Source organism: Cyrtonyx montezumae, unplaced genomic scaffold (genome assembly GCF_038088225.1).
Source record: "Cyrtonyx montezumae isolate F1298 unplaced genomic scaffold, pur_monq_1.0 scaffold_17, whole genome shotgun sequence".
In the NCBI taxonomy this organism is placed as follows: domain Eukaryota; kingdom Metazoa; phylum Chordata; class Aves; order Galliformes; family Odontophoridae; genus Cyrtonyx; species Cyrtonyx montezumae.
Genome location: NW_027071903.1, coordinates 6,380,260 through 6,405,166, shown reverse-complemented (window position 1 = coordinate 6,405,166; position 24,907 = coordinate 6,380,260). Strand labels below are relative to the sequence as shown.

The 24,907-nt window shown below is 35.4% G+C and overlaps 1 protein-coding gene across 1 annotated transcript in view; it reads right to left on the bottom strand.

Moving 5' to 3' along the window:
* LOC136046561 (transcription initiation factor TFIID subunit 4-like) overlaps window positions 1-24,907 on the bottom strand; it is a 126,981-nt gene that overhangs the window by 62,053 nt on the left and 40,021 nt on the right. Inside the window, exons 11-13 of the mRNA XM_065733158.1 lie at window positions 10,179-10,309; window positions 9,146-9,271; window positions 932-988 (exon numbers count right to left, since the gene is read on the bottom strand). Of these exons, the coding sequence (XP_065589230.1) occupies window positions 932-988; window positions 9,146-9,271; window positions 10,179-10,309 (314 nt within the window). The remainder of the gene's footprint in view (window positions 1-931; window positions 989-9,145; window positions 9,272-10,178; window positions 10,310-24,907) is intronic.

The following is a 24,907-nucleotide window of genomic DNA, read 5'->3' as shown; positions in this document are numbered from 1 at the left end:
GGAAGAGACAAACAAAAGTCAACTGGACCTTTGATATCTTTTTTAGCTACACGTAACAAACAAATAAATAAATAAATAAATATCTGTATCTGTAGAGCTAACGGAACTATAGAATACTGCCGAAAGGGAAACTAAACTGGAAGAACAGGTCAATAGAAAAAAACCTGTAATATGCATTTTTCTGTATATATTACCTTCTAATGTATTATTATTACCTTCTAATGTATATATCCAAATAAATTAGCTAAAGAAAAAAATAAACACCATCAGTTTGCTGCATATGATCATACTATTTTTTTTTCCACAGGAACAACTTTCCATTCATGAATATATTTTAGTGTTTTTAATTGATTTGAATCACAACCTGCTCCTAAGTTATAAGATGCCTTAAGCACAGGATCATCACTCTCATTTACAGCGCATTAAGGTACATTAAGAATAACATAGCAAAACTTGAACTGAAATTATTTGATATTTGTTAGATTATTGTAATTCAGAACTGTAAGTAAATGGTACACTGAACTGTACTGTACAGAGAATGACTGGCAATTACATTACTTGAAAGACTGTTGCCAGAACAGAATTGTTAAGTAACACATTTCTAAGAAAGTGACATTTTAAAAAAAGACAAAGGCATATATTTTGCACCAAAATCTAATGCTGCTGTCATCAACAACCCAACAAAAGCTAGAGCTACCTAAAATGGAAATGAAAAAGTAATGTATGGAAATATTCTCTTATAAAATCTCCTTAGGCTTCACATGTATTAATGTATTAGTTTGCAAACATTAAGATCAAAGGCAAAGCAACAAATACATCCTAAAAAGTTTTTAGTCAGATTTTTATTAACGATATACAAGTAGCAAGGCATAAAAAATTAATATGTTCAAGCCTTGAAATGTCAAGTGTAATGATCTCTAGCTCTGCTTACCTCCTTTGCTTTTTGTTTCAGTCTAGCTTGCTCTGGGTCCTCTTGCCTTGAGCGACTCTACATGTTTAAAAAAAATGGGGAAAAAAGGTTAACAGATGGTTTAAGAACCCCTCATCTGTTGCAGTAAGCTAAAAAAGATAGCAAAGAAAGAGGAACAAGATACAAGTTATCAAAGATGGGATACTTAAAATCATAGGGGTGCAATTTCAAATGCATAGGCCTCACCAGAAAGACTATTAAATATTCAGTTGCAAGTAAAATCTACTCAACACTTAAATTTTAAAATAAGCCCAACACTTCTATATATTTTTCAATTCTAAAGTTTCCATATGGGTTTAGATTTCAATTACTTAACGCAAATAAATTCAACCATCTGAGAGCAGAACTGAAACCTTTTTCCAATATCTGGTCTCTTTTATTCACTCACTAACAATTATTTTAAAATAGTTTACTGTTTGCAACTAACCTTTTTTTTTTTTCCAGCTACTGGCAGAGAATGTGCTGGAAAAGGTTTTAATGTTACCCTTTCAAACAACAAACCTTCAGAAAGAAAGATGATACAATTTGTATGAAATTACAGGAGTGCATTATTATACTTCCTTAATTGCAATATTTGTCAGTATTGAGAAGTTGTACAAAAAAAAAAAAACTGTTGTCCCGGATACTCAAAAGATTTGTTTTTATTTCAGCCCTTGAGATTTAAATAGATACTGTTTACATAACTCCTAAAAGAACAAAGTTTCTTTGCCCTCTCCTTTTTCTGCCTCTTTCCAGGTTGAAGACAGACGTGAAACTTGAAAGACTACTAAACTGTAAAGTTATACGTGCTCAATTTTTTCTTTCTTTTGTTTGAATTTTTCATAACATATTATGTTCAAAAGTGAAAAATACATGAGGCAAGCCAGTTGAAATATGTTTTAAGTGTAGGGAGACGTGATATTGTTGACATAACTGGAGAAAATCTTGGTATCATTTTAAAGAGAGCAATAACTCTGATTTCTCTAACAGTTTTCTTGTGCTTTTTTTTTTTTATTTCTAATTGGGATTAATTTTTCTGCTAATAAGGACACACAACACAATGGTAAAGAAAGTTCAAATTAACAATTAAGAGATTTTTTAGAAAATGTGCACAATGCAAGAATCAGATGTGTTTGCTTCATTTTCCAGTGCTACCTATGAGTGATTTTGTGTCTGTTAACATAAAAGGTAGTTTGACGGGATAACATCTGCAGTGAAGTAATGAGAAATTAAAATCTGTAGATAGCTGATGACTGAATTAGACTCTCATGTTAAAGTTATACCAACAAAGAAAGAGACTACCAATTTATGTAGACTGAGGTTCCTTCTAAGTGTTGTGGTCAAACAAACAAACAAAAGAAAGCAGAAACGCAGATAATCTGATCTAGTTACTGTTTAAAGAACAAAATGACATTCATCAAGTACATGGATATGTTGGAACTCTACTTAATAGAGCAATTATTAGGAGCTTGACTATGTTTATACCTGTTCAGGGTGAGGGGCAGATCAATGAGTTGCTTCCCCTGGGGGATGGATGTAGACAGCTATTTAAGAACTAAGCTGAATTAGGTCCTTGCTCTGTCATTTTCTGATGACAGTTCAATCATTGTGTGCCTCAGTTTCTCCAGTATGATGTTTGGGAAATCATTTTAAGTTCTTTCATGATTTTTTGATGATAAATTTATAAAAGTACAATGAACTTCTATTGCTTCCCGAATTTCTCAGTGAAAGCAGCACAGAAATACAAAGTGTATTCATACTACTACACGAAGCTGAATCATTTGCCAAATGCAAAGCACAAGTTAAAAGCATTTCAGCTGAAGGAGAAAGCATGGAGTCCTTGGAGAATCAAGCTGAGACTTACAATAATGCTACTAAGTATCTACAAGAAAGTAACAGAATCCTGGAAAACATACCAGATCTATGTTACATTCAGGGACACTGGGAAGAAAATCAAAGCAACAGATACAAAGGAACATCTACATTTCCTGGACTCCAGTGAAGGAAAAACTCAAAAAAAAAAAGAACTTGTACTTTTCAAAGTAGTTTGTTTTTCTTGTTGTTTTCTTTCTTCAGAAACTGACCAAATAAAAGTAGTTCTGGATATCAGGATAGCAGTCCTCATATACAAGAAATAAATAATAGAAATTACCACATAGGTAAAAATTAGCACTCTGATCTTGAGCGACATAATACACAGAAAATTCATCACTAAAGAAATTTTAACATACCAGGTGATGTTAGATATCATAACCCAGATTAAAAAAAAAAATCTATTTAGAAATACTTTTATATTCATAATAATGCTACAAGTTTCTGGTTATTCCTTTAACCCATAGCAAAGGCTCTCCTCAGAGAGCTCAGGCTGACTCTTCCTTCAAATAAGTAAAATTCCAACTTCAAATTGGATGTGTTATTCCTGGTGTAAGTACCACACTAATAAAATTAAGGAAGTTCAACCGTCATTTTCTGTGTTGTCGGTGTGTGTGTGTGTGTGTGTTCAAATAAATTTTAGTACAGTTTTTTTTCCAACACATTATTTAAAACAAAGTGTTCCTGCAGACTACCATACCAGCTTGGAAATCAGTAAGCTAGAAAAATTAAATCATCAGCATACAAAGACTAAAATGCGCTAAAGAAAAAGGATAAGCAATAACAATGATATTAATCCTTCATTTTATGATCTAATGTAACTCACAAAAGGCTTCTTCAATGCTGATGCAACACAGATTAAAGCAAATAGAAGCAAAGAAAAATATCAAGCTTAATAGAGGTGGCTACATAAGCTTTAAAAATATCACTGGCTTCTCTTTACACTCCATTCCACACGTAAACATCTTTTGCTTCCTCTGAAGAGTTTGAACAATTTTGCTGCTATTCAGCTCTTGTAGTGCCTGCATCTCCCTCAGCATTTTTATTCACCAATTACTGTAATACTTTACACTTATTTTCAGCAACCTACTAGATAATCCTTCCTTTCTTTTAATTCTGGTTTCAAATTTTTTCTATGAACTCAGACTGTTGAGTTTGTCTTCCTTTCTTCTTTGGCACTAACCTCCAAATGTTAGTATGTGGCATCTCAATTCATTAAAAAAAAAAAGTTTGAAAAAATCCCTTAACACACCAATGCCTGTATTTAATAAAGCTTCAAAAAGACCCACCAGTCACAGAATCCCCTCCTCAAACACTTCCAAAGAGTTCATTATGACTCTTTTCCCGTCCCCCACTCTATTCTTCATCTCCATATCTGTAAATAATGAAAGCTGGATGTATGCAATACATTTCCATGTTAGTGAATAAATATCCTTAGAAGTAAGCTTGCTTCCCATAGTAATTTTAGAGAAACCTAGGACTGATCATAACCAGATATCATACTTTTAAATACATTAAATGATGTCTCCTACTGAGAACATATTCACAAAATCAGGTTTGTTAACATTTCTTCCAAACATAAGCTACTTTCATTAGCCCAGACTGATATTTTAATTGTTAACAACAAAAGTGCTCTGTGTTAGAGAACTTGCTATCTTATTTATCTGAAAACTGCAATGATCATATTAGCCCTATGGAAATATCAGTCTTTGAAAGTATGAAAAGCAGCATATGTTAAATGTGTGCATTCAAAGCATATTAGAAATATGGGGTTTCATTTACATGTTACTAAACTTTAATGTTTCAAACCTCAGCTTTTCTCCTTGCTCACGTTAGGGAAGAATGCCACAAAAACAGACATCTAATTACACACACAACAGCATAGTTTTAAGAAGTGGAATTTATATTTCTTACAATCATCTTACATTAGAAATCAAAACTATTTTTAAAAGAATATCAATATGACTTCAATGTAATAAGGCAACACATACTTTTAAAGAAGGACACCTGTATCTCTGCAGATGAGCAGAATAACACTCCTTCTGATGAACTGAACTAGGACCATTATTTCTTATTTTGTTGCCATTTACAACATCAAAGTAGCACTATTGTTACTTCCCCCCCCCCCAACCCCACTAACAAAAAGCAGTTTTTGATGTTTTCAGTCTATTAAATCTCTGAAAAACTCTCAGGGTCTCTATTCCTAAATACTTGCCTGTTGTCTGATCAGCAACAGCTGATCCCACTTAAGGTCCCCACAGCTCTTCTCCCTCTTCCCAATATATGTCCTGTGAGTCTTTAATGCTTCAAATTCATCTTTTTTCATTAAATAAAGTTAAGAGTCACAACTGCAGGTGCTGTACTATTGAGAGTCACTGCTGTGCCAACAGTTTCAATTTTAAACCTATTTTTCCCCATTGATGACATTAGAACTTCACCCACGGCTGTACCAGCTTATAACTTTCACTTTTAATTAAAGAAATTAAATTGGCAACATGAAACACTTTGCTTTCACATTAGCTTTGTTAATAAAAAGTGAGAGTTAAAAGCAGCATAGCTGAGGGTAAAACCCTATTTTGAGCTACAACCACAGTGAGGTAGATTGCAAGAGTGCAGGTCTAAAAGAAGATTCATTTTAAAATCATTAAAATTGAAGTAACAAATTTTTTAAAATTGAGAAAATTATCTCAACACAATAATTCACTCTTTGCTCTCCTCTCATCAGAATTGAGTTACAAGTTTCTGAACTGAAAGTGCTTCATCTCACAAAAAGCTGCATTTCATCCACTGTACTCTCAGAAGAGAAGGAAAGAATTAAATTGGCATGTCGGCTGAACTCATCTCTCACTCATAGAGATAGGCCCTTCCAGTAATGACAGGAGGTGCACGTGATAGCACTGTGTAAGGAAATCTGCATGGCCAAATTTCAATGATCTCTTTCCAATAAAAAAAAGCACTTCAATCTACAGCACTATCAAAATCTCTATCATCCACAAATGCTGCTTAACTGTGCAAGCAACACCAAGCAGTTTTCCAATTTACTTACAGATACCTTTACTATAAAAGAGGCCATGAAGCAGATCTTACTCCTGCACCTGTAGTTATACTTTAAAAACCAAAACTAGACAGGCCTGTGCTATTAATACTGACTACTGATCATAGACGACAAACTCCTTTCTGCTGCCAGAAATATTTCCATTATTATTATCAAAACCTCATTCAATTTGACACACACAACCCTACATTTTCCAGATTTTGAAAATCACTATGATGGCAGCGAGGATGAATCACTATGAAAGCATCTTTTACTATAGCGAGACATGTGTGCTGTGTTTTCATGAAGTCCACACAACACGCACCATGTCAAATGTAAAGGTAAGCTCCTCAAGTTATTTCAGTCTGGCTTTTGACCTTTCAGCTGTCTTAAGTCTTTCCTGAGCTTCTTTTCTTATTTCCCATATCAACCACCAAAGACAGATTCAAAAGACCTCTGCTTCTGCATACATGGGAACAACGGCCAGTGGCTCCTTATTAGGAGAACAAACAAGGAGAAAAAGGTGGCCCTCCCAAATAGTTTATTTAAAGAGACAGCACTTCACATATTTGTGTAAATGTATACACACAAGATAGCCTTTCCTTGTATTCATTTACCCTATTGTTCACAAAACAGGAAGAAAATTCAAAAGTAATGATAATCAAGGCAGCAGTAGTACCTCCCTGCACAGCTTCGGTATTTAACTCATCATATCTGTTGAAACAGGAGTAATTCCAGCAGATGACAACTGTGGATCTCACCATTTTGGGAACCATCTTTAAGCACTACAATTAGAAAACGTTTCACTAGAAAGTAAATTAGAGAAACGTTTCGGACCATACTTTTTAGGTTGGTACACATATGTTACCAGACATGATACAAAGATCCCTGAAGTGGAAGTCTTGTTTAAAATGTTTAGGTGTTTAATTAAAAATGAATGGTATACTGCAAAAAACTCTTTAAAAAGCTTCTGAAGTCTTTTTTTTTTCTTTGTGGTTTCTCGATCTGACTTTCTCTCATTCTTCCCAAGACATATCCTGCAGCAAAATCTACCCAGCCACAGTACTTACAAATTCTATACTCACATCTTACAGTAATGGTTGAAAATACAGTTGCAGGTCAATTAGAACACAATATCCCCTGTAAAACCTGTACTGCTGTTCCACACCCAGGCAATAGATTATGTTCCACTAGAAGGCAATTTTGAAAATTATTCTGCTGAGTATCTTTAACAAATGTTGCAAAATAATGTGCCAAAACCTCTACAGGATGAAAAAAAAACCCCAAACTGTCTAAAAGGCACATTAAGAAGCAGCAGCTCCTATGTTGTTGGTTTGTTTGTTTCTTAATATATATGTGATTTTTAGATAGAAGCTTTTATAGAAGAATAAGCAGAAACAAATCTCATCTTAAGATCTCAAGGTTTCTAACTTTTAAATACGCAGCACTATCAAGGTGACAAAGGTGCCCTGATCTGTGAAACAACCCATTCACATCAGAGGTATTTCAGGCTCCAGCACTAGTTTAACCCTCTTTGCAGGTGCAAAAAGGGATCAGCACATGACAAATAGAGGTGAAACAGTTTCTGGCCTCTATCACTAGTTACCAGAGCAGATGAGGCAGATTTCAACAGTGCTCATTTAATAGCTGCTTAATTACAATTACTGCATCCTCTCCACAAATTCTTCAATCTCCTCAATCAACTAAGGATGTCAAAAAAGACTAAAATCCTGGCTAAGAATGTAGGAATTAAGAATAAAGATCACAGGAATTCTCCCTGTCAATGTATAGAGGATTCTGCATTTCAGCAGCAACCTAGACTCTAAGGAAATAATGAACAATGTACTGTTTAGAATAAAAAGTTGTAATCTGACCATGTTTTGCCAAACTGTGTTCTGTTTGAGTTTGGAAACAGGTGGTCAAATTCATCAGAACAGCGTGGCAGAGAGCCAGACACACTCTCCAGAAAGGACAGAAGCTATCAAAGTTCAATCTGAAAATGGCATCTAACACTTAAATCCCAACATCATATAAGCACCTTTCAAAGGTTTCATAATATCCTTAATTTCTCTTTCTAAACATTAATGCTGGTAGATCAGCATTTTTCTTCCATGGTTACTTTGTGGTTTTGTTTCTTTTTTTTCAGTTATTTTTTCTAGTACAAAATGTCTCTCCCTACCTGATTATAAAGCTGAATTACATACACATTATGTTCATGATCCCTTCAAGTCACGTAAAAGGTGACTGCTTCCATCTAAACATTTCAAGGGTATATGCATATGTTCTGTGGAAAATTGTGGAATGTTTAAAGATGTACACAATTATAAATTAAGAAAGAAAACAGAACAAAAAATAAAGATGAAAATAGCAAATTGAGGAACATTTTTCTGAAATTAGCAAGTCAGGCTCTGTTGTTGGGTTAGCTTATTTAAGTTTGCAAATGGAACTATTTTTAACAGCACAGTCAGGAGATCAAGTAATACCACTGAGCACTGAGTTGTGCCATATAATCTCTTCAGAACATATGATAAACAGTTCACGTAAAGCAAACGTAAAGCAACAGATGAGTAACTCAAAATCACCAAGGAATAAACTTATTCGTAGTTTGATATATCAGTAATACAATTATATTTGCAGTTGGGGAGGAATTTATCCATATATATGTTAGCCATTGTCTCCCATAGCCTCAATAACTCATCATATTCAGAGTTGTATCTTCCTGAGAATGCAGGAGCATTCCAGCTAGGTGCGCTGCCATTGTGGATAAACATTGTGACTTAATAAATTAAAGGTGCAGCGTCAAAACAGATTTCTTTGGTATATGTGATAATCTAGGCATAACACAATGGAAAGTATAGCAATAACCGTGGGGTGGCAAAGCCCTAGGGTGCAGCAAATGAGAACAAACCCAAATGCAGCAGCTGTAGACACAAAAATGAAGGAAGAAAATTTGCTTACCTTTGGATGACCTCAGGTGGGCAGGGATCTCCTGAGAGATACCCTCACCTCCACTACCAACCCTTAAATGAGGTCTGGGAAGGGGTGGATGCTGGCTCCACCTGTTCCAGTCACTCAGGTGCACTATATGCACTGAGCTCCCCTGGGTTGGCCCTACCTTCCCACCAGGTGCTCGGTCATTGGTTCAACCATGACTCAGCATTTTCACGTTATAAGAAACAAAAACTGTTCCAAAAACAGATTTCAAGAAATTGAGCAATTGTTTGAAGACTATGAACTGCTAAATAATTAAAAAAAAAACAAACAAAAGAAACACAGAATTAAAAAGATACCTTAGCAGCCTTTAGCAAGATTTCCCTCTCTTGTTCATCTTTCCTTTGCTTTTCTAAACGTTCCAACTGTTCAAAGAACTTTAGCTGTGACCGGACATCTGTTGCTTGTTCATACCACTCATCATCCTGTAAAGAACAATATTTTATGAAAACATGCATTTTCATCAAGACGATGCATTTCAAGAAGACTAAGTGTATACATTACAATCTTTCTACAGTACTAACAACAACAAATTAAGCTTGGTGCAATTAAGCCAACCTACATGCTTTTATATTAATTTAACAATTGCTAGCAACTTTCTTTTATTAAAAAAAATATAACTCATTTTTAATAATAAAACATATTTGACTCACTTGAATTCCAAACTGGTTTGCAGGTTTTTATTACAATTTTTCCTCTTTAAAATTTAAAATATCTAAACTATTTCAATTTTCTCCAAGAATACAGTCACTAACAATGGTATCAGATTAACCTGAAATCCTTTTTTTAAAAGGGAATATTGTTTAATTTCAATGAAGAATTTAGTAGCTGAATTCTTCAGCTGCTGGTTTAAGACAAATTAGTAGCTCTTCCCTCTAATCTGAAAACAGTTTTATCCCTGGGTTATAATTGTATTCTTTAAGTTAAAGTATAGAATCTTCAAGTATAGAAATATTAGTATTTCACACAGACAAAGACATGTATACCTACTACAGATTCCTATATATTGAAGCAATTTTAATCTAATCAGTGGTTATCCTGGTCAAAAGAGAAGGTGAGAATCAACAGTCTTAGTCACAAAAGGTGAGCAGAAATTGTTTATCAGGTGTGCTGGTCACTTCAGCATAGAAGGATGAATACAATTTTACACACAAACTGTATTACAGAAAAGACAAGTCTGGCAGTCTCATCATCCCACTGCTCTCTATGCACTGAGAAATTTGTGATTAAAATGTGATCTGCACATAAAATGAACACAAAACATGTTCCACGTGCTAAGAAAGAAAACTGCTGGATCACTATATAACATCCAATAGTTTGATTTGTACTTACTTTGTATGACTCCATACGGTGCTGGGTTATCACTGTTACTTTTTCTATCACTGTTCTTAATCTGTTTTGTGTTGCATGGGAAATAAAAGTAACCACCTCAGCTGGCACATCAGTAATTCCTAATTTTTTAGCTAAAGTAAAGCAAAAAAAAAAAAAAAAAAAAAAAAGAAAGAAAGAAAATTAGCCCAAAAGAAAAAAATAGCCACAACGTTATTTTCCTCAGTAGAATATTCCTGAAGCTTTGTTTATATGTTCATTACCTCTTGAAAACAGATGTGATTACAATTAAAAGTTTGAGATAATCCAAAACTGCTTCTTTACCCTTCGGAAGAAACGCAGGCACCTTACCAGGTTTTATCCCAGCATAGGGAAACAAAGTAGAAGATGAGGCGATCTGAGCTCTCAGAAGAAGCAACTCCTTTGTTTTCAGGATCGCCACTGCTGACACTTTAGAAGTGCCCAGGCCGCAGCACACAGCATATTGCTGCATACTTGAGCCCGTGCTATTAGCGAGCTACTATTTCTTTAAACAAACACAAGCCTTACAAATGTTTAAGCATGTTCATTTGTGACATGTTCGTATGTACACAAAGCATTCCAGGAAATTAACTGAAAATACTTTGGAAAACATTTCCTGAGTGACTAATTAGAGAAGTCATCTTTGTCTGTGGGAGTGACCTCCACACAAATACAAACCTGAGAGGCTTAAAAACGCGACTGTTTCGTGACACTTTCTTATCTATTTCCAGCCAAACTCAAAGCAAGAGAACATCACACGTCCGAAAAATGAAGACGAGTTAGCGAGCAGCCCTTGCACGCCTACAGCCCCGGGTTGTTTGAGCGGCAGCAGCCCAGAGCAGCCGGCAGCGCGCACACCACGCCGGGCTCCGCCAGCGCCGCTCCGCCACCGCCCGCGGGGCGGCACCGCCCTCCCGGCAGGGGGCGCTGCGGCCGCCCCGTGTGGAGAGCCCGCGTAACGCGCCCTGCTGCGCCCGGCCGCCTCAACTCCTTTTTCGCTCTCTCTTTTTTTTTCCCCAACCGTTCTGTCTATTTAAATGTATATTTTATTACATCACTACAGCACATCATCCCCACGCTTTCCAGAGCCGAATTCTGTCACATATTTTTGACATTAATTTTTTTTTTTGTAATGATTCTTTGAAGTGGTTATCTCTTTAACTTAAGCCATCACTGCCTTCATACTGTACACGATACCTTAAGGACTTATGCAGTATGTATTTGACTTCAACAGATTTTTGCTTTGCCGCTAAAAAAATTCCATCTGTCTTGGTGCCCAATTTGTCCTCTGTAATAGAGATAGAGCTCCACCGAAGTTGCTGAAAGCTGAGTGCATAATGGAAAGCAGACATTCGCATTAAGATCTCAACGCTGCAACTGTTACTCATGCAAATTAAGTCCTTGAAGTCGTTGGGACTATTCATGTTGGTGGGAGCTATTTGTGCAAGTCAGGCTTGCAATATCCACCCCTATTTGAACATGCACCATTTTACTATGCAAATGTGTAAGCAAAGCTATCAATCAGAAAAAAAAAAAAAACTAGTCTCAATGATAAAATGCAAGCAGAAAGGGAAATTTAATTAAGTAGTATCTAGAAAAGAGGTTTGAGAGCGAAAACTCTGCCAGGTATTCTAGTTATGAGTAGGAATGAATAATTGTTACAATAATAATTCTTTGAATTTCAGCAGTTTAACTATAACTTCTCTGAATACACAATGCTTTTATAATAAAGAGCTACCACCATCTTTTTTTTTTCTCCTATGATAAAAGTTTTCCCAATTTTAAGCACTTTAAGTCAACTGAACTGCTATGCAGACTGTTTTGCCTATTCAACTCTTTGAAACTTCATCCATAATGAAAGGATCATTTCGTGAGATGCCCACTTCCCAAAGATTCACGTCCTAGGTCCTCCTCACCAGCCTCTATAATAACCCAGCGAGATTTTCTACTCCTGAAATCCCTCTGCAGAAGTGTTAACAATTCTAGACAACTACCTGAAAGCCAGTTGTAATTGGTGGCCCTCACGAGTCTGACCTGGCACCAACTTATCCTTTAAAATATCTTTTTCAGGGATGTACAGGGAGGTATGAAGCACCCTCATCAAGTTTGCAGGTGACACCACACTGAATAGTGCAGAGTTGATGGAAAGCTTATGGTGGGCAATCAGCCAGCCATGATCCAGCAATGCATCCTGACAACAGTGGAGACTATCAGTACAGTTGGTTGTATCAACAGGAGGCAAAAGTAGCCAGTACAAGAGATCAACAGATGTGACTACTCCGTTTCTTTCAGCCCATATCTCAAATACTGTGGTCAGTTTTGGGTGCCCCAGTACAAGAAAGATTTGAAAAATTTGAGTCCTTGGCCAAGTCATCAGGACATCAGGATTGTTACAGGGTTAGAACATTTGGCTGATACGAGCAGAACCCGAGGGATCTTTGGGAAAAGAGAACACTTAAAGCACAGGTTATTTAGGAAGATGAATCCAGACTCTTTATTGAGATGCCTGAAGTAAAGATGAGAAATAAATTCATAATCTGAAACAGTAAAGGTTCTGACCAGACAAAGAGAAGAATTCTTCATTAAATATTAGAACACTTTACAAAGAAAAGCTACAGAATCCTCTACCTTGTGTGTTTTTAAGACTCAGATGGACAATAACCTAGACAACCTAGTCTGATTCTATGATCCCTGTTCCCCTTGAACAGCTCCAGTTTCCTCCCACATTCCTTGTTATCCCTTCTTATCACAACATCCTTAGTTCCCTCACACATCTACCATCACCCCCTGGCCTATCTTCCAGTCCACATTTATCCAGCTTGCCAGCTGGGCACAGCCAGCTCACCCTGAGGCAAGTCTGTACAAGAATGCTGATTGGCAGCTAACCATTCAGAAGAGCAAAGAGAAGAAAAGAAAATTTGATTTTCCCCTCAATTGAAACACACACAGGGCTATCTAGCTGTTGATTTATCAATAGATTCAAAAGTTATCTGCAGGGAAAGAAAAGGAAGGCAAATAGACTGCTCCATCATTTAAGGCTAGCCTTCTTTGGAAAACAGGCTAAAGAAGAAAGAATACAGCACAGATCTCCCCCAAAAATGTCAAGAAACCAGACTACAAAAAGATAAATGTATAAGAAGTCAACTTGTCATCCACAACATTCATCATGTGTGGAAGTATCATGTCTTCCTTGCTCTAAATTATACTAGTCATAGGTTCTGTTAGCATAGGACATCAGAAGCAGGGTACATTCCGAAGCTGAATACTACATTCAGGTTTGGCACTTAAATACTTGGACTGTACTTGGGACAAAGATGGGAAAATTACCAGAAAGTTCCTGAAACAATAATTTCATCTATACTTGGAAATGTTGCCTAGTTATACTCTAATAAACGGTCCTGAATAGAGCCTTGTTGATTTTGATACCATTATTAGAGACTTTTTTAAAAATAGTTCTTATATTTTTTCCTGCTATATCAATAGATACTCAAATGAAGCAAAAGTAGCAAAATGACACAATCTCATAAAGCCCAAAAATGCCAAGAAGTCAAAACTGACTCTATGCAAAAGGCTGGGGACTGCTAATGCTTGTAAGTTGCTATTTTGAAGTGTCTGTATCTTTTTCTTCATGGCTACATCTCCTCCTGAACATTATCCACTCCTATTTATAGAAAGTATACTGGAATTCTTTTCTCCTTCAAAGGAAAATTATGCTGATCTTCAAATAGGAGATACCTGAGTCCCACTCCTAAAGCACACAATCATTTCTTCCAATTTGAATTCAGAAAGGTCTGTCTTCCCAAGATTTATATTTTTTAACCCACTAAAATATGACAATAAATATGAGATAGTTAATATTTAGTTTGACAGGGGAAAAGAAATACAATTTAGAGCTATAAAAATTTTGTATATGCTATTATATAAATATACTTTACATACTTGATTGTATCATAAAGCACAGGTATCATCATATACAGTTAATCTTTCTAACCAAGACACTGGAGAGTCGGTTCAACTGCAGATCTATTTTAGGTCCCAGTATTCTAGATTTCTATCTTAACTGAACTATCTAGTCACAGCAATAAGTAGAGATAGTATGGACAAATATACATATAGACACAGAAAATACAAAGAGAAAATAAAGATTAAACAAAATAATTAATGTTGATCAACAAACTGCTGTCACATACCTTTGTTTCTTTAAAAAAAAGTGTAATTTTTTCTGACTTTTTTCCTGCTCCCCTATATATATGTACTCTAAGGTTGATACTGTGGACATCTGAACTCGTAGACCAAGTTCTGCAGTATACAGCCCAAATTCTGCATTATAAAGCAGTAAGGAGCTACATATTTAAAACACCAAGAAATGCATAGTTTGAAAAAAGTTGCTTGCTTTTAAATAATACATTAGCTAAATTTAAACATTTTCAACATCAAGCACAATTCTTAAGCCTTTAAAATGACTTTAGCAATGTAATTCTGAACTTTTCCTAGAGCTATGATAAAAACATCATCAAGGATAACAACAAAGATGGAGTTGGAGCAAAGCAAGGCTCCAAGCTGTAATTTTACCGATCTCTCCACTTGAATTTGAGTTTTTATATTTTAAAAAGCATAACTAAGGTCATGTTTTTCATTCAAGCATTCATACCACTAAAGTAGAACTCTATAAGACAATGAAGAAGCGATGACCGATTGCATGAACACTTCTGTTGTCTGAGACAGAACTTGTCTCAATTGCTCCTAAGGGGGATCACTACAATGCAATCAGTTGAGTCACTATATCATATGTGAAAAACATGAGGGATCACAAATTAATACTCCCAAAGTGAACAGATTTCTAATCTGCCAAGCATTTATAGAACAGCATAATAAGGTCTGTCTACATATTAAATCTTAATTACATGTTTGGAACCGTTAGTAGCAAACCATGGTTCAGTCAGCATTTAATAAAGCTCTGCAGCATATGAGATTACGTGCAAAGAAAGGATGTAAGCACCGGAATATTTTTGTTACAAATAAACTATTTTCTACTTAAAAGTTTGCAATATTGCAAGAGCATTTCTATAAAGTCAGAACTTGTATATAAGTTCCAAAAACCTTGAGGGAAAAAGCATTCAGCAATATTATTCTGATATTGGCATATGTGTCACTAGCACATGGTTGTTTTTTCACAAACATAAAAGCACTTAAATCTTGTCATTGAAAACTTCCAGGTCCCAAGAAGTGAAAATTCTATGGAGTGCTATCACCTACTCCTGTATTTGAGGGGCACAGACTTTGCTGCGCTTTAGATGTTTAATTATATTTTATTGATCAAACAAATGAAAATAAATCAGAAGAATACTGTCCTATTTGAGAAGCAGCACAAAACACTATGCAGACAGGCTTTCAAAGAATCAAAAAGTTATTTGAATAATTCATACTTAAAGAGGACTGACAGGACAGAGATGAAATATAAAAATTATTTGTAAAACATTAGGTCTGACTGATTACTGATGCGATAAATTATTGAATGCCTATATAAAATCTCTTTATGTTTACACTTAAAACAAAACAATAAACTTTAAAGAATTGTTTTTAAACTGTTAAACAGCATGTATTTAGGGCCTGAATTTGTCTTGTCCTTCAACACAAACACTGGGAGAGAGCCTATTTAGTCTTTATTTGCCCTTAATCACAGGTCAGCCTGAACTGCAGAAAGCACTCACTGTTATCAGCTTAAAACTAGAAGAAACCTATATCTATCAAACCTTTAAAATGATGTAGTCCTTTAATTAATTTCAGTCCTCCACTTTAATAGCATGAAAGAAAGCGAAGGTTTTGTAGTGCTGATGAAAGTGTCAGTCCCTATAAAATTAAATATCATTAAATGCATCAGGACCAGTTAAATAATCATCATTTAAGACTTTAGCCATACAGAAACTTCTGAAGGTGAACAGCTGAAAAAAAACAGGGAAAAAATGGTGAGCAGTTCCCTTCTAAAGCAACACGAGCAATAGGTGTATGTCCCAAAACACTGTGTGTTCCATACAGAATGCAGATCATGAAATCAGCAGAAAGCAATAGGTCTTTTGCCTAATACTATGACATCATTCATACTACACTGAGCACCAGCATTTAGACAGACTAGCCTGTCTAAATGCAGTGAGGAACCATAAAATAGCAGCTAGTGAACTTAGCTGTCCCAGTCTAATCAGGTTGGGCTTAAGGGCAGGGGGCATCATCTACACAGCAGTGTCCTCAGCCATCAACACTGCATTCAAAATTCCATCAAAGGTAAAACTCAGTCTTATGTATTAAGCTAGCAGTTGGGGATTGAATGCAACAAAGAAAGAAACTGAGGAGGCTGGCTGGGTACAAAGACTCTAGAGTTGTTTGGGGGGCTGCCAGAGCTCCAGACTACCTTTTAGTAATAAAAACTGAAGGAAAAGCTTGTTAAATGGAGTTATGTGCAAACAGTATATCACTAGCTATGATGATGGGGATTGGAGATTCCTAGGGGTATAAGATAACCTAGTGATCCCAGGCAAAAGAAACAGTATCATGATATTAGCTGTCATCCTAGGTTTTCAGTCCTTTAAATAAAAAGAAGCTTCACTTCAAGTCTTACTAAATAAACAAATAAATAATTTAATCAGTGTTGATTTGCTCTACTGTTAAGTCTATCTGAGAGACACAATGAGGAAAAGTAAAACTAAAGCTTTAGTTGCTTCCTTCACAAAATCAGCAAATCCAAAGTAGTTTGAGCAGGTGCCTCTGAGAAACCTGTAATCTGGAGAGTGTTTAGAAGAAACCACAGGCTAGGGAATGTTTTGTGTCAAACTAGAGAGAATTGATGCCAAGTGCTCTATGTTTTGGTAAATAACTCCCTCTAGCAGGTACAAACTAGCATCCCTTCAGTGAGGGGCAGATGGCAAAGATATATTCCACAGCTCCAAATCAACCCTGACCAATCTCAACTGTTATTGGAAAGATTTTGTAAACTAGCACCTCATACTGTTCAACACCATTCTCCTAGTTCACCTTCATAGAAACTGCCTATGCTAGAAATGACATTTTATCACAAACGTTATTTACCAAATAATGGAAGACTTCATATTAGTTACTTCAGTAAGCTTGTTTATAAAAGAACATTTTTCTCTTAATAGGTTAAAATCTCATGAGCTTCTGGATAATGTGTACGATCCACTCAAGTACTCAGGACTTGTTGGGGTCTCTATTTTTTTCTATACTGCTTCAGAACTACACACCTTGAGATGATTTTCCATGAAGCAATTTGTAAATTTGAGAAATCACTGAAACACTAGTTACTTCTAGATATACACATAAAAGAATCAAAGTTACAGATGAAAATCCTCGACATACATAGCCATTTTCAATGCAAGACACAGCAGAAAAGATAACCAGTCATACAATTCTAATGCACCTTAATGCATACAAGGTGTAAATGAATGTTATGAAAACTGTAATACTCTCTTCTCCTTCTGCTTTCTCCAAAGTAAGTGCCAACCAAATAATTTTAGCTAAGTAAGATTCAGCTAAGACTCAATCTCTGTAGGAAAATGCACTGCAGAGAAAAGCAGTCAAAGCTTTTTTCAGGTACTACTGTGAATTTAACTTATTCAGTACAAATTATACTCTAATAAACTCTTTGTATTTCAGCAGTTGTATAAAAACTTAAGAAAGGTTATACTGAATAATACAGTCTAGCACGCATTCTCTAACAGTAGTAGTAAGAAATGCTGCTGAAAAAATATAAAACAAAGGAGTGCCCATGTAAAACTGTAATCATGTACAGCCTGGAACTACCATAAGCTACCTTACTCTTCACAACCTCTGGATGGAATTTTTTTCCATTACTTTTTCAAGTCATTTCTTGAATGTGCAACATCCTAAAATAAGGTCTGACAACTTAAAACTGTTCACCTTTGCTTCTTTTGAACTTTCACCTCCTAATTTTACCTAATGCCCCTTACAAAACTGAGACCAGAGTGAAAAATAGCTCCATTCTAGAATCAGAGCAGTATAATTATTTTAACACAACAGAGGCAGAGAAATAGTGGCACAGATTAAAAATGCACGTGTAACCAGGCCAAAAAGCCTATTCTCTATGCTTACTCAAAGCTATTATGCAAGTCAGCGGGATTTGGAGCATAGCAAAATATCCAGGAAACAGAAAAAAAATTACTAGTGACACTGTTTAACCCTCCTTATATAATTAGCATTTTTTGACAAAAGTAATGTAATAATGACAAAAAAAAAAAAAAAAAGCCTTACTTGTTTAAGCATTCTCAGCAAGAGCATAAGTCTGGGATTACAAACATAATTCATACTTGTTGGCAAAAGGAAAGAACTAATTTGAGAAGAGGTCTGACCTAAAATATTTATAACCAAACAATCCAGTTTCCAAAATTCTGTCTCTGAGCTAAGTAATTAAACAGCTAAAGGGCAGCTAATAATCATCCCTGAAGAGTATTTCTATAATCCTAAGCAGTTTGTCTTCAACAGAACCAAGCTAGTTGCCAAACGGTATTATGCGCAGGTAAGCAGAGGCCTGGACAATGGAAGCAGTTGCCATGAATCAGGAAAGCATGAACATAAGAGCAGTGCATCTAGCAGTAGAAGAGAATACTTGGTATTCAGACAGACAGGAAGACTGACAGCTTGATCAGAGTGGACAGAAAGAGAATGCAAACTCTGAAGGAACAGAAGTGGACTACAAATATATTTTTCTTATTTTCTCTGTAACTAAACTGTTTTTTATCTAATTCCTTGTAGAAGAAATCAAAATTTCAATGTCCTAAACCAAAGATGAGAAGATATTAAACCACTACAGGACCTGAGGCTTAAGCAGAAGAACAAAATGATTATGAGTTTATGTCGGGTGAACAAGACACATGAAAAAACTGTTGTAAGAATGTCAGAAATGACAAGCACAGATGCCAGTATACTGTGACATGGTCCTTGCAGTAGCAGAACAAAACCTAACTCATGTTCACAAAAGGTTTAAAATAAATACCATGAAAAAGAATTTGCCCGTATGCTTCTGTTCTTTGGAAGCAGATTATGTAAATAAAGCAGACACATTGGCAATTTTGTTTTCCTGAAGAAACTCTGACTTTGACCCTATAAAAGTCTTGTAGGTTACATGTCTGAAAAGCTATCACAGATTTTCACTGACATTAGGCAGACTAGTTCAACATGAGGCCATGTCTTAAGGAGGAATGATGGGCAAGACACCTGGAAAAGATATATATGCACAAAGAATACAGGAAATTGTAAACAATACTAGAAGAGTAGACCATAACCTGAATTTCAAAGTGTCAGCAACACTGTCTGTCCAGGATTAGAGGAAAAGTTATCAAGATCAGGACATCTCACTGCATTCATTACTTAACGCTACATCTGTGTATCATCAGATCATCCACCACTACAAAGTAAATCCAGATCAGACATGGTCATGTGATTTTGTCAGAACAGTTGTGCTTTATGGTGGTTTATATCAGATTCATATATTTACATTATTGTGTAGGAGCAGATGGTACCTCATCTGGCACAACGTCCAGCGATGCAGTTACCTCCTTGAAAACAGATAACCCTCTGTTATCAGTAAAATATCTTCATAGTGGTTCAACATTTTTCAACTTTTGGCTGTGGCTTACTTAATTTAACACTAGACAAACCATAGCCTAGCACTCTTGATAAAATAACCACTGAAAAAAAGTGTCAAATTGCCAGTGAGTTATGCTACAATATGGACTTTGTGCACAGTAGATTCAGTAGCTTAAAGAAGACTAACAAATGCAATGTATTAAAACAGAAAGTGACATTTTTACCTGCAGAGCACTAATTTCTTAAGTGAAAATTCAACTTATATGAGAAAGAAAGACTGAAGATTATGAGGTATTTCAGTAATTTTAGGAAACAGAAACATTGCAACCTTCATATAAGCAGCAGGATTGCCAAATAAACATAATGAACAATCACTGTGATATATTTTAGAAACTATTACCTTTTACTTTTTTCCCCGTAAATGATCCTCGAAGATACTGTTCACTGATCAATGACTTCCTCCTCCACAAAGATGTTCCAACATGTGTTGAGTTTCGGGACATTAGTACCACCTCTAGAGCATGGAGCTTGCCTACAGGGATAATGTAAGTCAGATTTACTGCAATTCTGAATGGTTCTCTAAGGTTTTCTTTTTACTGTTCTTACTCTACATCCCATGTTTATTACTAGAAATTTATTTATGAGATAGACTTTATGAATGAATCTGACAGAGAATTAATCTCCATGGAATGGTATTAATTTTACCCTCCTTTGTAGAGACCAAGAAATTTAAATCATTTTGTTTCCAGATACAAACTTATTCTGAGGCTGAGCAACAAACCTCAGCTTCATTTTCTTCACAAATAATCATAGTTTGAACACATCTTCATTTATTTGTCATAGTGTTGCATAACCAATAAAAGTAATAAAAAGAAAACCTTAGAAACACACAAAAAACATTGAGCAGAGGCTGCCTTACCTTTCAGAGAAAGGCAGACTCCAAGCTCTCAGATGGTACTGAAGTTGTCATTCCAACACATGTTGGGACATCTTGTAAAACAGGAAGTCTAATCATGGACCTATTAGAGAAAGAACAACAGTACATTTTAACACTCTTCTGAAATACTTACTGGTTATGTTTATTTGGCAACACTGCTGCTGATACTTACATGGGAACTTATTCCTACCTCTTTTTTTTTATTTTTTTTAAGGAAATAATAAATGTAAACAACATTTAATTGCCTTACAATATTGTAACATTAGCAAACAATACATTGCAGTACAGAACAACAGATTTGCTATTAAATATAATAAACTCCTTTCCCAATGTCAACATAATAAACTAAATGTTCATATATATGAACATTGATGAGCTAGAGAAATGTGCACCTAATCTAAATGAAATTTCTAGAAAATTGCTTGTGTTACACAGCAAGAGAAAAACTCTGTACTCACAAGGAAAGCCAGAGAACTATTTCAGACATCAGAACTTAGATACATTTCCATATCTGTCATGTCTCCCTACACATGACATAATTAAGTTCATAGGAACTTCAGAAAGTCAACATATTTAGCATGCACAGTAAATTGCAATATGTGTTCCACAGTACCTAGCACTTCTTTTATTCTCCTGGGAGGCAGCAACTAAAGTTACAGAAAACACCACTCTAGGTACAGTTCAGTTGGACTGTGTATCTGCTTAGGACAACGAACAACTTCAAAATTCTGTGCTTAAGGAGAACAAGGACTTCATGGTCTGATTTGCACATTAGAACCATCTCTAAACACAAGAGTTATGTACACAGATATTTAAGGAGGTCATCATGACAGAAAGACGCTGTTGGAAAACAGTGGTATTAAAACGAGTATTTCAGTTTGAAGACAAATCAGCTTATGGATAACAAGGTAAAAGTCAGTAACGAAAACAACCAGGATCAACAAAAAGTGCACTGAAAACAAAACAACAAAAAAACATGTTTGCAGGCAATCTGATGGCTCAGAATTTCAGAACCCACAACAACTGCAATCCAAGCAGCTATAAAAACCCTCTAAAGTAAACCAACCACAGAAATAAGTGTACTTTTATGTTAGAACTGCTCCATATGTGAAAGAGCAATCATCAATAGTAGTTTCATCTCATTCAAACATGAATACAACTGTTGACAAATAAACAGATGAAACGGGGATGACAGAATGACTCTATTATTAAACTAGTAACAAATGCTTTAAACAGAGGTTCTGAAATCTACTGGCCGGGTTTCATGAAGGATATTCCAATCAGTTTTTAGTTGGTTTAAGAAAAAAAATGCCCTCCAGAGTATTCAAATTGTTTAAAATATATACATATGCATACAACTCAGTTGCCATTGTGATGTTACACAACAGATTCAGTATGCTACAGAATACAGAAGGGCAGATAAGCTATTTACTCGTGTTTTAACATACATTTCTATAGCAGACAATTCACGTGTAACTGAACAAAGAATCCAACAGAACCACCATCAGCATGTCATTAGACAATTAAAAATATATTACCAGTAAAATAACAAAAAGTTAAATCTATGTTTTATGCTGAACCTAATACAACTACTACACTGACAGAGACAGTGGCTTAAATCTATTAAGCTGAGCTGCTCTGAGGCCATTTTAAGAATGATTGCAAACAACGTAAATGTTCCTCTGGTCTATGAACATTTGGATTCAAAAGTGCATTTTCAAGTTTCACAATAATTCACCTGCACCACCACGTGTTCTTGACTAAAAATCTATTTGGACAACGCAAGAGAATTCAGCACTAATTTATTGATAGGAAATGTCAGAGGTGTATGCTATTTGGTCAATGTAACAGAATTCTTAAAGGAAATATGTAACAATACTTTTTTATAGACATAAATCAAGAATTTAATAAACATGTTACAGAAAAACTGATTCCCTAATGAAGACAAAAAGATAATTAGGAATCAATGTGAAATAAAAATATTGATGATTCTTCGATACATTTTGTCACACATTCAAGTATAGATAGTTTAGAAATACAAGATGGACACTTAAAATAGATTAAATATGGCCAAATCAGATCCACACTTTTTACAAGGTCTCATTTGTTATTGCTCCATTTAGCCAGAGCTCTCTAACACCACAAACTGAAATAGAAACACTAGGTGAAGAACTCTGAGGGTGACATGAAAGAGAGGAGGAAAGAATTCAAACGAGGGAGCACAATAAGCCAAAATTACGCTTTACTATTATTGCTTTCAGATAGTTAATTTACGGTTAAGAGTTTCCTCCTCATAACATGACATTTTAGGGATAGCCATGGAAAAAGCAAAATGGCATAATGTGGTTGGAGAGGACGTCAGAACTGAAATAAAGCTGTGGGAATTAATATTCTGCAGGAAGCCCTTAGCTTGTGAGGATATCGTGCTCTGATGACAACAAAATTGCAAGCAAAGTTTTTGGAACAGCTACAGAGTCCTGGAGACCACCAATTCTCAGTCAAAAGACTTTTCACTGAAGGACATATTGTCATGAGTGGAAATTTTAAAAGTAACCTCCATAAGAGAAGCAAACTCCATCCCACTGTACCATGCTGGGTGATACCAACAAGATATTCACGAGGACTTCTGCACACTAAAAAAATGTATTACACTATGAAAAACTCATCTTCCCAACTTGTTAAAACAAAAAACAAATGAGGAAAAAAACCAAACAAAACAGTCAAACATAAACCTCTACAAGGTATCCAGAATAGACTCACCACAGTTTGAAAAAGAATAAGGTTAATAACTGTCATTTAGGTAATAGGCTGATAATTTAATTCTTACTGCATACATTTCTTATTAAATACAATTCTTAGCTATTACTTGTTAATGTTTTATAGTATTTTACCCCTTTCTCTTCCATATATGCTTTCCACTGACTTTGTTATCACATACAATATACATAGGATCACATTTTTATCCCATCCTTATATCCTCATAATGTTCACTGTATTAAATATAAAATACAATATAGTCTATTTCTTATCTGACGAGTCTCAGGAACAATGCTGTTTTTTACACAATTACAGTAACTCTCAAGTCGAGGAGTTTCTATTTTCAAAACACAGTTACAAACCACAATTTCATTCTTAAAACAACCTGCTATACCATACCATCTTATTAATTAAAGTGTTGCTCCTTTTGGTAAACAGTGAAAACTTGCTGTCTAAAACTAGCTTCTAAATCCTAATAAAACCAATACAGCATTCTCACCCATGAAGAAATAGCTTGTGAATGAATAGAAGCGAAACATCTACAAAATTATTTTTCTTGTTTCTTTACCACAGAAAAAACAAACAAAATAGCTGGGATTTTTCAGCACTACTCAGCTCATCTTACCCACTTTACTAATGGAGTTAAAGGCCTGGAAAGTTTTAAAGTTTACACGCACATCAGCACATGCATGAAGAACATCAGCCTCTGCCTCTGAACTTGCCAAACAACAGCCTTACAGCTCTCTGTGTGTGTTTCATTGTGCTGCTCTGTCATACAGAAAGATCTGGGTTTAAATTTTTATGATCTTGTATGGAATAGCAAAAGAAATACATTATCTGCTCAGAAATATCCACTCTTGGTTTTGCATCAAAGAATTTGAAGCAGTCACAATGCTCTCTCTTCCTACAATAAGAAATGGCAACGATTACCAGACAAAGACAACTAGATATCAAATTGGATAAGGAAGCATGTGCAAAGTGGATGAATATTTTTGCATGAATTACCTTCCAGTTACTTCCTCCATTTAGACGAATCAATAATAATATTACTCATTTAGATTTAAAATAAACTTTGGACGATAACAATGCCAAGTTGAGCAGTAGAGATAAGAACGTACAATATATTAAGAAACCTCTTTCACTATAACTTTGGGGCATTTGGCTGGTGGTTACTCCAAAAGACTGAGAAGCATCTGCTCTCACTTTAGCAGTTTATATTCTGAGTCTAGTGAATGGAAGCACAATCTCTGAAACAGCCTTTGGGGAACACTACTGAGCTGCTCAACAGAACTGTTACTCAGAAAAGAGAGGAAGGGATTAATATTACAGAAAACTTGAAAGACCTAGCTTCTGAGAAGGGAGAGAAGAACAGTTTCCTAATACTGTACATACCACAAATCTC